We start from the raw sequence: 14,545 nt of genomic DNA, 5'->3' as shown, positions 1-14,545 counted from the left end.
CATATTTCAAGCGTTCAATGCAACATTTGGCTAGTGGCTACCATACTGGAGAGTACAGCTCTAAAAGGGTCCTCTCTCCAGGGTTACTTTTGGGTTCATTCAAAAAAAATGTGTATGGATTCTCATCTTATTTTTCATTTACAAAGTAAGTAATATCCCCTATTTTTGGTCCCAAATTCTTATATTCTTTCAAACTTTGTTTTCTTTCCAAGACATGCTTGTTCATTTGGTTCATCTGGAGTCCTCTTTTGGTTCATGGCACTGTACCAGTTCAGTATAATGAGATTAGTTCAGGAATACAGCGCTCTCTGGAACTTCTCTTTCAATCCTATTGCCCAAACCCTGCTTCCCTTTAGTTTACTCATGTGCATCCCTTTGTAAGCATTATATGTTTTTGGAATACTCTTATCTAGTTTAATCCTTGTAACTGGACAGGTCGGAGATCTGATAGTAATCCTACTTTATAAAGAAATACCCACTAGGAGGTGTATATATTTGGCCAAGTCATATATATAGAGACGAGCTGAATTAGAATTCGTATTTCTTAACTTTTGCTCTACTCTCTTTTCTACTACTATACTGTGAAACAACAGAACATCTGGCCCCATCTCTCACTAGTCTCATCCAATCCTATGTTGTAGGGAGCCTCAAAAAGTTCTTAAAAAAAAAAGTCATCTCTAGTATTAGCTCAAATTACCTGAAATGAACTCGCAGGAAACTGGCTTTTTACCATGTTTATAAAAATCAATTGAAAATACTCATTTTAATAACAGGATGTTTTACTTCATTTAAATTACTGTCTTGCAGTGAGTTGGCCAGGAGGACCTCATCTCCTTGTTGAAATATATGTAGATCCATGAGATAAATGGGAAAATAGAGATTACAATGGCAATAGCCAACTGAATTCTTCCACCAACTGGATTCCTATAAAGACACACCACAATTATTAAAAATAATCCAATAAAAATTAGATTGCTTTGGAAACAAGTATAAAGACTGAATCTGGTAAAACACATTACATTTTTGTCTGATTTTCTTTCCTAAATTTTTAATTGAAATGATCACTGATTGATGTGTGGGAGTTCTTTTTTCTTAATTCAAATTCTTACTGTTCATGTATTGCAAATAGCTTTTCCCAATCAATGATGTTTTGAGAAACTGAAGTCACTGATGGATTAAGCAATTTTTCCTAATGATTTTTGTGTCCTTTGTAAGAAAACTTTCCCTCCACATTAAGTTATTTTCTTTAAAAGTTTTGTTTTACTCTTCATATTAAACTTATAATCCACCTGGAATTGATTTTTATGAAAGTTAGGTAGGGGCTGTTTCACTTTTTTCCAAATGATCCAGTACTATTTATTGAAGAGTGTGCCTCTCGTTACCCTGCACTGCCATCTTTATTCATATGTATGGGTCTGTTACTAAATTCTCCCCTTTCATTAGTTTATCCTTTTACCAATATAGTTTTATCCTTCCTTTACTTATGTCTTAATTTCTTTTTTTATGTGAAGAGATGTTATATCTCTGCTAGCTTTATTCCTAGGGAGTTGATTTTTTCATGTTATATATGGTAACTTTTTGTTTCAATCATTTTCTGTTGTTGGCAAAAATACAGTTGATCTTAGTATATTGCCCTAGTATCCAGCAATCAGGCTAAACTCACTTATTCTAATAACTTTATAAGATTCCTTTTGATCTTCTGTATGTCCAATTATGGCACCCATGAATAATGAAAATTTAATTTTTCCTGTCTAATCCTTGGGCCTTTTATGTCTTTTTCTTGCCTTACCCTACTGGCTAGGATAATAGCTAGAATAGTGTTGAGTAGAAGTGGAATCTTGGCTAACCTCATCTCATTCTTGATTTGAGAGGGAATGTTGTCAATTGTTCATTATGTAGCATGCTTTTTGGTGTAGACAACTTTTATTAGGTTAAGTTCCCTTTTTACACCTATTTTCTAAAAGCTTTAATCATGAAAAGATGTAATTTTATCAAATGCTCTTTTAGTATAAATTGATAACTATCTTTCTTTTATTCTGTTAACGTGATAGAAAAAAATCCTAATGTTTTGCTTAGGATTTTTCCATCTGCAATCATGAATCAGATTGCTTTGTAATTTCCCTTTTTTTAATGTTCTTGTCAAATTTTGGTATCAATGCTATTATTCTGCCCTCATAAAATGAACTGGAAAGTGTTTCTTCTTTATCTGTTCTCTGGAAGAGTTTGTTGACGGTCGGCATTATTTCTTCCTTAAATGTTAGAATTCTCCAGTTATGTCATTTGGGAAAACTTCAGATTTATGGACATAGTTTCTTTAATAATTATGGGACTATTTGAGTATTTGTGTCAGTTTTGGTAGTTTGTATTTTTCAAGTAATTTTGTGCATTTCATCTACATTTTGAAAATTATTGCCAAAAGGTTGTTCATAATATCCTGTTATAATTTTTGCAATATGTATTAGATATGTGGTAATGTTCTCTTCTTCATTCCAGATATTCCTTGTTTGTGCCTCATCATTCTTGCTCTTATTTTCTCTTTTTGGTTTTGTAAGGCTTATCAATGTTATGAATCATTTTAGAGACCAATATTTGGCCTAGTCCTCTGTTTTTTAGGTTTTTTCATTTTGTTGGTTTCTGCCTTTATGATTATTTTCTTGTTTTGGGGGGTTTAATTTGCTGTTCTTTTTAGAACTGCCTAGAAATTTAGGTCATTGATTTTCAGTCTATCTTGTTTTTTTGTTTTTAAAATACATGTATTTAAGGATATAAATTTCCTTCTGAGTATGATTTTTAGCTGCATCCCACAAATTCAGTTCAGAATATTTTCTAATTTCCATTGTGATTTCTTCTTTAGTCGAAATGTTATTTCCTAATTTCCAAACATAGAGTGATTGACAGTCTTTTCTGTTAATGATTTCTAGCTTAATTGCACTGTGGTCAAAGAACACAGACTGTAGGGTTTCAGTTCTTTGAAATCTGTTGGGACTGTTTCATGGCCTAGCATATAGTCAGTCTGTAAATATTCAATATGTTCTTGAAAAGAATGTGAATTCTGCCATTATTGGTTCTGTTTAGGTCAAGTTTATTGTATAGTTCAAGTCTTCTATATCTTTATTGATTTTTTTGTGTCTTGTTCTATTAGTGACTGAGAGAAGTGTTTTAAAGTCTCCCAAAATGATTGTGGATTTTTCAGTTTTTCTTTTTAGTTCCTGTCAATCTTTGTTTTATCTATTTTGAAGCTATGGTATAATTATACATAAATATAAAATTGTTATGTCTTCCTGATGAATTGGACCTTTTTTTATTAAGAAGAATCTTTCTTTGACATCTTAAATCTACTTTTTATTAAATGGGGTTGAGATAACCAGATTACCACATATGCATATGTTGATAGGACACACGCATATATTTGCATATACATATGCATGTGTGTATGAATTTCCTAGCTCTGTCCACTAAAGAGAACCACTGACCAACTAGTAGCAGTGAGCACTGCTTGTACCCATACAGTGGCCTCTAAATACGATCACCTGCCAAAAGTAAGCAGGCTTTTTTTTAAAAAAAATAGCTGATTCCAGATCTTGGGCATAATGCACAACACTAGCTTGGAACATTTTGTCATGTCAGAAAGCAAAGAAACTATCAAAGATTACTTGACTCATATCAAAAAGAGTTCAGAAGCCAACCTAAATAAGTGCCACTTGTCAAAGATGGGACACTCTGAGCATAAATAAGGATAATAACCACCATGGACTGAAAAATATCAAATATGTTGAAATCCGTGACTTTATAATGGTACCACTAAAACAACAATTAAATACAACTCATTGGTGGCTTTTGGGAGACTTCCAGGCAAGAAACAACTCATTATTTTGGAAACTGGTAAATTAACAGAAAGTATCAAATGTTCTTTGAAACATTTTTCTTTCCTTTTCCTTTCATTTTCTATACCTCAGAGTAAAGAACTGATAAGTGTAAGTTTGTCTCTATAGAATTTTTCCAGCTAATAAACAAGTAATAATACAACTAGATACTACCGTTTTACAACCCAAATGAAGTAATGATTTAGGCATGATCATCAAATACTATTAACATCACAGAGAAACAGTAGGCAGAATGTGTTTTATAAAGGAAGTCTAAGCACCAACCCCAGCAGTCTTGCATCATATTCATCATTGTAATATAGACTCTCACCAAAGTTCTAGATCTAACCACCGATTTATAGGAATATAGGACTTTGCAAAGGAATAAGCATTTATAAAACAATTGGGGAAGTGTAAACATTGACTGGAAAAATAATACTGAAGAATTATTATTTTATATTTTGTGTATGATCATGGTACAATATCACTTTTTAAGTGCTTTTTGTTTTTAGTATATATTTTTATTGAAGTATAGTTGATATACAATATTGTCTTAGTGTCAGGTATACAACATAATGATTTGACAAAATAGACACATTACTAGGGATATGTACTGAAATATGTATGATGTCTGGGATTTATTTTAAAATAATCTAGAGGTGTGGAGAGGATAGTGATCTAGATGAAACGACATAATTTCATAATTATTAAAGCTGGATGATGGGTACATCTGATTCATATTAGTCTCTGCTTTTGTATATGTTTGAAATTTTTCAAAATAAAAAATTAAAACAAAAATTTGTTAAATAATCACCAAAAAGTCCTCCCTTTCCTCTCTGGCCTACTTTTTAAAATTAAAATTGCTATACTGGCTTTCATTTGGTTGGTATGTGTACAATATATTTTTCCCATTTTTTGACTAACTTTTTCCGTATTTGTACTTTTAAGCATTGTCTTGTTTTATCCATTTTGAAAATCTTTGATTCTTAACTGGAATATTTAGAACATTTACACTTAATGTAATTTCTCATATACTTGGGTTTAAGTCTCTATCTTAACATTTGCCTATTTTCCTCATCTGTTATGGCTTTAATCCTTCCTGCCTTCTATACTCACTTTCTACCCTTTCAGCAGTTGCCCTGAGGATTACATGAATTCTTGACTTACCAAAGCCTAATATAAATTGGTACTTTCACCTCTTCCCAGACAATTCAAGGACCTTGGAACACCTTAATTCCATTTAGCTCTTTCCAACTTACATGTTACTGCTACCATGTGTTTTTATTTTTTATATGTTTAAACATCACAAAATATCATTGCTATTGTTTTATAAAGTTAATATTCATTTACATGTACCCATACTTTTATATTTCCTTTGCTTTTCATTCTTTCCTAGCTTCCTTTTGAGGTCATTTCTTTCTCCCTGAACAATACCCTTTGAACTGATACTCCTTATGATTACCCTGAGCCACAGAGGAAACTGTGGTATTTTTTAAAGCATGAATGATGACAAAACTTTGAATAAACTACTATTAGCTTTCCTTAGGAAAAGGAAATATTTCTTCCAAGATTCCTGCTTTCCCTTATATCCCAATATCTTCATTTACCTATCTTGATCTAAGCAACCTTGAAGACACCTGATTTTAGTGAGTTGGAAACTTACTTTGATGAACTGTGACACAGGCTCATCCATACCGTGATTATCACCAGACCAAACAGCTCCCTATAAAAGAGCACACATTTCATATTTTTATGTGTAGCTGCCAGGTGAGATGCATGACCACTTGCTCCTTCTGTTTGTTGGATGACTTTCTCCTAAGATAGCATCTACAGAATATTAAGTCTGGCCACAATTCATAAACTATTTTTTTCAGGTAGTTTAAAGCCTTATATAAAAATATGTATCATCTTATGAGGCAGATATGAGCTCTATCACTGTTCCCCAACTTACAAATGAACTTTTAACACAACACAAGAAAACAAAAACAGGTAATTGTTCACTTACTTCATGTCACTGGGAGGAATAGTACAACCAAGAAAATCCCAGATTTGAACAGCCATTACTTTTACATTGTTTTTAGAGGGTTAGGAAGGAGGAACTCAAATCAATAAATAATTTGAGCACATACTGCAGAGGATTGGGTCACATCTTAGTGGAGGGGAATGACTGTTGGTATGAGTCAGAATCATGATTTTGGGGTGGGTATATGCTGCTAGGAATGTCCTAAAAGCACATATCCTTTATGTAGAGCAGAAAATAATCATAATTGGCCAGAGTACCACTGGAAGCCCCACTTTGAATTTACCATGACTTTGGGCTTCAAGTTGGTGGAGGTGACTCAACCTATTTGGTTTACATTCCCATCAACAGACCCAACCTTACTGGCTCTCCTGTTTTCCAAGGATTAGGGAAGAAACACAGCAGTACCTCACCAGTGATGATTCACTTACAGGTCTCTTAAGTCTTGGTGTTAGCTTATGTTAGCAGAAGGATAAAAGGCAAGGCAAGGCAAGGGGCTATGAGTAAAGCCAGGGAGTTAAGGGTGGAAGGAAACAAAGGACGAGGTGATAAAATAGGAGCAAATAGCTGGGACAATGGAAGGGGCTGACATGAGACATCCTAGGGAAAGGCTGAGAGTGGTCGACTTGAAATACCCTGGAGGTAGCTGATGACACCTGGAGATAAGATTTTGGCTTGAACCAGAACTGAAGCGGAATGCTGGTGGAGTTTTCACCTTCTTAACCTACACTGAGTATATGACTGTATTGTGCCCTTGCTCGTTGCAAAGGAGCCAAGGTCCCACTGCCTGATGGTAACGTGATGTGATATGCAATGGCTGCCTGTAGTAGTGATCGTGGGGTGGGGTAGACAGTCCTGGGTTTCTATCCTGGCCCCATCATTTCCTCAGTTTCGTCAGCTTATAAAGGAGGTCATACTTCGCTGGTCTTTATGTAGCTGGGATTAAACCATCATTGTGCTGATAAAGTGTTGTAAAGGAACAGAAGATTGCTCAGGTCTACCCCCCATGTGCCAAAGAGCAAAAGTCACTGCTCACCTGCCTTCTTCCTCATGTAAGATGTTCTGTTGTATATGAAACAAGAGGTAGTACACCAAGCCACCAGCCCACACGATGCAAAAGAATGTGTGTATTGCAGAGACACTTCTCCAAATAAAGTTACCTAAAAATAGATACCCCGTGCTGTTAATTATGGAATCACATCCCAGAGAAAAATGAACTCTTTGTATCTGCTTTGCATAGTCTGCTTTCATGTAAAACATTCAGAAAAAGCCGGTCTTTTTGTTTTTGTTTTGCTTTGTTTTGAGGGGCATCATAGAGGTTAAAGCAATAATTATAAACTTAAGTGGACATTTATTGTTTTGGTCATCTAGCATCTCCCCTTTCTAAGACAACTCTGCTTATTTTCTTTGGAGACCCACCCTCCCCACACTCCCAGGTCCTGTGCCCAGACACGTGGACCTTTGCTGGGTCAGTCAATGCCTGTCATCCCTTAGCAACAGTGACTTAGCTCAGATGGGCAGATGATGCATCTGGGCCAACAACTCAATTTTGAGTTTTGTGGCACTTTCATAGAAGCAGATTCTATATTTTGCTGGACTTAGTGCCATGAAGATCTGAACTTTGAACTGTAGGGCTGCCATGAGGAGCCCAGGACTGAAGTCAGTGTGGTAAATGTGTAAGTGGGGTGTGGAGAAGTCTGGGTTCTGCGAGGCCACACCTGGCCTTTTCAATAAAATATCCCAATGTATCTCCTCTTCAGCTTACCGCCCATTTGAGTTGAGTTTTTCCTTGCTCCAATGACTAATGGAGCATTAACTGCTAACACCTTAAGGACGCAGACAGAGTTCTCGGGGCCTGTTCAAAGAGCCAGTGCATCTAGGGGGCAGAGTTTTCCATGCCCAGGTGGGAATCATTAGTCTTTATTTGAAGGCTCTGAGAACTTCCAAACCCCACTAGTAGAAGCTGTTTTAAGGAAAGTGAAAAATAACCTGTCAGGACTAACAGTCCCCATTAATATGAAAATATTAATAAACAATATAAAATGTATTTATTTTTCTGCTTTAAGACACTGTTTTGTAGGATAAAATTGTCCAACATAAGGTTTGTTGAGAACTTTTAAGGCCCTAAAAGGCAAACCAGCTATGTTTTGCCCAGTATTGAAGTAGGTAGCCTGTGGGCAATACAAACCAGCTATTTTAAGTGAATTTTTCTACATGTATACCCACCTGGGATATATATGTAAGGAGTGCAAGGAGGTTACAAAATACATATGATAAAGCCTCTGTTTTACAGCCACTCATTCACTCAACAAGCATTAGGTATCTACCATGCTCCTGGCCAATATTTAAGCAAGACTTCTGCAAAGATGGGCTAGATATGATCCCACTTTAAAGGGACTTGCAGCCTAGGAGGAGGAAACATATAAAGTGTGCAATAAATTGCTATTGGTATTATGACAGAGCATTGGGAGATTAGGGAGAACAACATAATGGAAAAATCTAGAGATTTGTTATAGACACTATACAGTTTCTCTACATACACAGCAATTCGTATCCATCGGTGTTGAATGAGATGCCAACCTAAATTCAAAATAAGAAAATGACTAATAGGAGTGGTATTGGATTGAGAAGAATCTATAAAGGATAAATATATAAGACATCACCACTGAGTATGGCGACATAAGGTTAGCACTTTGTTGCTGATTTCCATCAGCTTGGAGGCTTAAGAAGTCAACGCAATGACTGAAGCCCTTCCCTCTCATGGGCTAAAGTGCATAACTACTGTTCCACATCAGCGTAAGGTTCTTGGGTTCCAAACTGCTAAAGACTGTCATAGTGTGGCAAGTTCTTGTGAAGTTTTCCTGAAGATGGGTGAGGATGATGTAGATTACAGTTAGCTCCTTACTGTTGGAAATGAGAAACTGTGGAGAGCCCTGCATTCCTCCTGGGAATCGGGCAGATAGACCTTCATTATTATACAGAAATCTGATTTGCTTTTTCTCCAATCAGAATCCAAGGCTCATACCTGTGACAAGAGGGTTAAGTCCAACAAGCAGGGTTAGCACCGCAGGTATGGTATACACCACCTGTTAGCATGGAGAGAGGAGATGCAGTGGGTTAAGGAGTCTGCCCAATTCAGGAGACATTCAGAGGTTATCTAGAAGTACAGAAAGATGACAGCAGCAGCTGTCATGCTCCACGATTTACCTCTAGGTTTCAGAAACAACTGAGGAAGTGGTAACTTCTGCTTTTATGGCACTTATCATGTGAGGTGGTCATTTTACCTGCCTTTCTCTTAAGACTGTAGGCCACTTCAGGAAAGGCTCATTCATCTTCCAGCTCCAGCACTGAGCAGAATGTGGGGATCTAGGACACACTCACCTCTCTCACAAGTAACATCTATGCCCACGTGGCCTTTCCCCACTTGCATAAAAGAAAATGCTCTGTGAAAAGTAGGGCCGGAGCAGCCATAATTAGCTAGGTGTCTCTCCTGGGTCTGGCCCATGGACCGTCCAGCTCAATACTCCATTCTGTGCAGATGAGACCACAGAAGGTTGGCGAACAACATATGGCTCAGATGTGCCGCTGTATGGTTCAGATAAGAGAGGCTCTTCATTCTGGAAGCTGGTGATCAGTTGTTTGGGGCTTTGGAAGACTGGCCCTTGAAGAGCCTATTTTCAAGCCTCATTCAGAGCAGGCGACTAGCCAACCTGCTATTGCATGTGTACTATGGGCAGAGGGCAAGTAGGGTATGTTTGGTAGGTTTACAAAAGCGTGGGGGCTCTCGAAAATCCGTGGCTGCTTAACCACATCAGTTGTGATGCTTCTGTCAGTAACCTTTAGTTTATCTGGAAGTTGTCAGGGCTGTACATTTTAAGTTGTTTGTTTTCACTATAACAATATGTCTGTCTTGACCCTGGGGAGAGAGAGTATCTGGGTTACAGACTGTTCATCTTTAATACTCCATCACTACGATGGCCAGTGTCGCCATCTGCAAGTCTGGCCATCTCTCACAGGCGATGGTTGTCCTGCTAAGGGTTAGACCAGTGCTTCCCAAACTTTAACGTGCATACAGATTCACCTGGAGATCTTGTTAAAAGGCAGGTCTGATTCTAAAGGTCTGGGGTAGGGCCCAAGATTCTGCTTTTCTATCGAGCTCCCAGGGCAGGGTGCTGCTGTTGTTCCAAGAACCAAACTTAGGGCAGTAAGGGGCTAGTTTCCCTCTGGTGTAAAGCTACATGACCTAGCCACTGAGGGTGGGGGTGGGGTGGAGGGAGGCAGGGACAGAGAGAAAGAGAGGGAGATGTTAAACCCCCCACACATATCATACGATACTTGTGCTCTCTATAAGAAATGATTGGCAGGCAGGGATTTTTAAAATGTGCACTCAAATGTACCTGATATGTGTCATTAATAGATTAAAGGTCTAAAACCTTCTTTCAGTGTATTGTCAACATATGAACAAAACAACCCTGTAAATTAAGTAATGGTTTCCCATGGCAATTGTGCCATATAATCTTTATTTAAGTGCCTTTCTCCATCTCAAATGAGATAAAAACAAATACTTTTTGAGGGTAGACTGAAAATAATTGTCTGTACACAAGGTAAAACATTGCACAGTACAAATACTCGGTAATGAACTCAGTAGAACCCACTTATATCTTTTCACTGGCAGATATAAAAGAAAGGGTATCACATTTATTTTAAAAATTCAGTTTAATACATAGTTATTGAGTACCATGGCATTCACACTCCTAATACCTTTCTCCCTTGTCCACCTGTCAGTGTAAAAGCTGGAAAAGCCCATTTGTTTTCCCAACCTCATCAGCAGCTAGCGGTGATCATGCTCCAGCAATGAAACGTAAGGAGAAGGCCTGTAGGGGCAAGGCTGGTACTCAGAGCATTTAACAACCAACATGTGTGGGTGCTGGCCAAGCAGAATGGATCTCAGACCATAAACCACATTGGTCTGTACAAACTGAATAGTACCGTATCTGAGGGGTTTCTTGGGAAATATCTCCTTGATAAAAGGGAGGAAAGCACAGGAGGAAAACTCATTTTGCTCCTGCCTTATTTCTTCCTATGTGGGGTGCTCTTGCCTGGGGATGATACTCGGAGCTGCAGCAGCCATTCTGTAAACATGAGAGGATGTATCAACTCACACACTGAGGATGTCAGAGAAGAAATCAGAATGCCCAGGTCCTTGATGATGTTGACTATTAAGCAGCTTTTCGTTAAGTGAGATACTCTGTGTTTTTATAACCCATCTGTAGTCAGATATCCTACTCTTTGCTGCTATATGCAAGTATCTTTCATGACAAGATGAAGTAGTGTTATCATAGGAGCAAGTCAGGTATAGTACATGCTGCAAGGCCCAGCAGTGAAGTATTGGTTCACCTGTGCATCCATTTGTTCTTAATTCACTCAAGAGGCAATACAGGAAGGACTGCCATAGGAAGACTCTGTTCTATTGTCTGAGGGTGACCAAGAAGGAAGCGCTGTCCCTGTTCCCCTGGGAGCTGGCATGTGTAGAGAGCCAACTCTAATGCAAAGCAGACGTGTCAGTGCTACAATAATGGTTCAAAGGAAGAGTGATTGGAACCTATGGGAAAGAGGCGGAGAGAGTTTTTGGGTGAGAGAGCATTCGAGATAGATTTTGAAGCTTGAGTAGAGTATGACACAGAGGAATTCTAGGGGTACTGGGCTCCTGAGACCAAGCTGGGAAGGTGGGTTGGGGCAGTAGTGCCGTGGGCCTTGAATGCCAACAGGGAGAGCTTCAACTAAGAGATCTTGGGAACTGACAAAAGTTTTTGAATCAGGAAGCAATATATGGGAAGTGCTCTCGGAGTGGAAGAGATTAGAAGCAGCTCAGAGAGTTAGGAAGCCAAGGCTCCACGAGGTAATGGAGGGCTAAACTGGGGGATGAGGGAGGATGTCCATGGGGCCATGGTTATTCTTTGTATTAGGTCATATAAGCATGAAGTGAACAGTCAAACATACAGATTCTACTGTACAGAGAAGCATTAGACCTTAGACCTAGACTGGGTTCTGTTGGATTGCTTTGTTCTTTATTTTGTTGTTTGAAGGTATCTCAAGGACCGTGGTAAGGAACATGGTGATGTTAGAGATGACTGAGGTTCTGATCAAGGATGACACAGAGAATGATTCTATTGATAGTAGAAATGTGTGGGTCAGGAGGAGGAGTGGGTTTTAGAGGGAAGATGCTGGGTAGGACCTTGGGCATATTTGAGGAGCCAGTATGACAGTGGGTAGATCTAGCAGTCTTTTGGAAAGTCAGCATTAAGCTGGTTATCTGAGCCTTGTCTGCAGGGAAATAATATTTGGAACTCAGGATCTGGACCAGAGTGCTGAGGAAGAGGACATCTGATTTGACACAGCGGCATGTAAATCTGGACAATAAGCAATATCATAATATGGTTGTATTGCACTTAAAAAAGACTAAAACTTTGCATTATAATTCCAGATGTTTTCTTTTGTTGCTAATCTGTATAATGTCAACATTTTTCCAATGCCTCAAGTCATCTCATTGGTAATACTGCACAGTCTTGTATATCTGTAGTGAAAGAAACTGGGCAAAATCCAGATGTTGCAGAAAACGTGTGCAGTGATCTCTGCCTCCTCCAAATGGTTCAATCAGAGCACTGGTACACTGTAGGTTTTATGGGCTTCCATTGCTTTTTATAAATATAACTCACCAAATTAGTTGAATCACAAACCTTAAATCTGGCATTTTCTGGTCAAATGTTTGTTGGAGTTTCTGGGTAGATACTCATGAGATTCAGCTGAGAGGTCTACTCTCTATCCTCAGCTGGCCCATTTTATTCAAAGGGAATATTGCTGAAAGGCCCCCGTGTCTCTGGAAAATTCTTAATACACACACACATTACATTATCATTCTGCTCCCTTCCTCCCTGGTATTTTAGAGACAAGAGCTTACAAAAGATTTGATTTCTAAGTTTTTGTGTACATACAGCAGGGAGGCGGGGCGAACAGATAAAAAACTGTGTTTTGTGCAGTTCCACAGTTCTTATAAACAGATGAAAGCAGCTCATACTTACCACCCACAGTTCTGCATCCGGATCATTTACCTGGAATGCCAAAACATGAAGGCTTCAGCAGGCATACTATCATGCTCCGTTCCTATATTTGGTCTGCTCTTTTATTCACTTCAGTCAATTGTTAAGTGCCAGACGCTGCAATGGGAACTGAGGATACGAAATAGGAGTAAGACAGAGTCTAGCAGATCATGATGGCTGAAGGGGCCTCTGGCTGAATACAGCAGATGGTTTGAACATACAGCCACGTATTTTCATAAAGAACAGCACAGGAACTCTGAAAAAGGTGAGCCAAACCTAGAATGGTATTTTAAGGGCCTTCCTGTCTTCAGGCATGCGGAAAGCCATTACGCCGACCCGAAAGGATAGTTTCGCTATAAAGGATTTCGTTCTGCTGCTTCTCCCTGGTCCTGAATTGTGTTCGGTCTCATTCATCCACAGGCTACATTTTTAGAAATGTGCCAGGGCTGATTCTGCTCGGGTCCCTTTAAAAGAAGCAGGCACAGAACCAGCTCTTTCCAGTATTTGAGCAAAAGAGAGGTGCGGCGAAATCAGATGAACACATCAGTGTCTTCGGCGGGGGTAAAAATGGGGGTTCTTGAAACATAAACCCCAATTCCCCTCCTCCGCCTAGTAGCCTGCTCCCGCAATCCTGCTGGCTTGCTGGTCCACACTGCAAGTCAGGCCCCGGGGCGGAGCTCGCAGCCCGGCGCCCGGCGGAGCCCGGAGGCCCCTCTCCCAGCGTCCGCTGCCCCCCGCCCGCCCCCCGCTGCCCGACTGCTGACCTGCACCACGGCCGCCAGGGCGAAGAAGGCGGCCATGAACCAGTTGCACGACCTCCACAGGGCGGGTGCCCAGCGCTCGGCCGCAGGCGCCATCCGCTCGGGCGGGGCGGCGGGGCTGCCGGGCCGCGCGAAGTGGGGCCGGGGGGTCGGGTGGGGAGGAGGGCGGGGTAGGGATCAGTAGGGGGCGGGGCAGGAGTGGTGCGAGCGGGCGGGGCGGGGCGGGGCGGGGCGGGGCGGGGCGGGAGAAAGGTCGTAGGTATGCAGTCCTGTGGCCCTTGGGCGGCGCGCAGCGCGTCGACAAAAGCGCCGTGTGAACCTCGCTGTGTACTTCCACCCGGTCCTCCCCCAAAACGTGGCGAGGTGCAGCTGTAGCTGTAGGTGTAGGTATGCCCGTTTCACAGATGGAGAAAGTGAGCCCCAGCGCGACTGAATGACTTGCCTAAGATCACACAGCTTTTCCGTGGTGGAAGGAAGTCGTATTTGAATCCATATAGGTCCAAGGTCAATGCCTGTTTTCACCCAGGCTACCTTCCTCACTTGAAAAAGAAAAATGGACAGAGACAGGCCTGTGTGTGTATTTTCTGGTTATTATTTATGCATCTCCTTCCCAAGCTCAGGAACTTTCAAAGCCCTGTAAGCATTATGGTAATTTCTTCGAGTGACTACAGTTGTATTAGCATCTTACATAGCTCACAGCTTTTCTGCAGACAGGCTCATTTATCTTCATGGCCTTTTATTATAAAGGTATTTACATATTATACATGTTTACAATTCTTTCCCCCCACCAAAACCAACAAAATT

At 40.0% G+C, this 14,545-nt stretch overlaps 1 protein-coding gene across 2 annotated transcripts; it reads right to left on the bottom strand.

Moving 5' to 3' along the window:
- Window positions 1-718: 718 nt before the first annotated feature.
- On the bottom strand, window positions 719-13,909 carry TMEM220 (transmembrane protein 220). Of its 2 annotated transcripts, XM_036927716.2 has the most exons (6): window positions 13,745-13,909; window positions 12,963-12,992; window positions 8,909-8,969; window positions 6,920-7,043; window positions 5,527-5,586; window positions 719-924 (listed from the first exon to the last, which is right to left on the bottom strand). In XM_036927716.2, exons 1-6 carry the CDS (start codon window positions 13,835-13,837, stop codon window positions 789-791), a joined length of 504 nt encoding a protein of 167 aa, XP_036783611.2. In that variant the 5' UTR covers window positions 13,838-13,909; the 3' UTR covers window positions 719-788. The 2 variants fall into 2 exon arrangements, with proteins under 2 accessions (XP_036783611.2, XP_057356846.1); XM_057500863.1 differs by lacking the exon at window positions 12,963-12,992.
- Between the last annotated feature and the right edge of the window lie 636 nt (window positions 13,910-14,545).

This window comes from Manis pentadactyla, chromosome 4, assembly GCF_030020395.1.
Source record: "Manis pentadactyla isolate mManPen7 chromosome 4, mManPen7.hap1, whole genome shotgun sequence".
Lineage (NCBI taxonomy): Eukaryota > Metazoa > Chordata > Mammalia > Pholidota > Manidae > Manis > Manis pentadactyla.
This window is presented reverse-complemented; position numbering and strand designations above follow the sequence as displayed.

Coding starts and splice junctions, on each gene's coding strand:
- TMEM220 (XM_036927716.2), bottom strand. CDS start 13,837: ATGGCGCCTGCGGCCGAGCGCTGGGCACCCGCCCTGTGGAGGTCGTGC. Junction 7,044..8,908: donor ACTTAACCCTCTTGTCACAG/GTATGAGCCTTG, acceptor ATCTATTTTTAG/GTAACTTTATTTGGAGAAGT. Junction 925..5,526: donor CTGTGTCACAGTTCATCAAA/GTAAGTTTCCAA, acceptor GTGTCTTTATAG/GAATCCAGTTGGTGGAAGAA.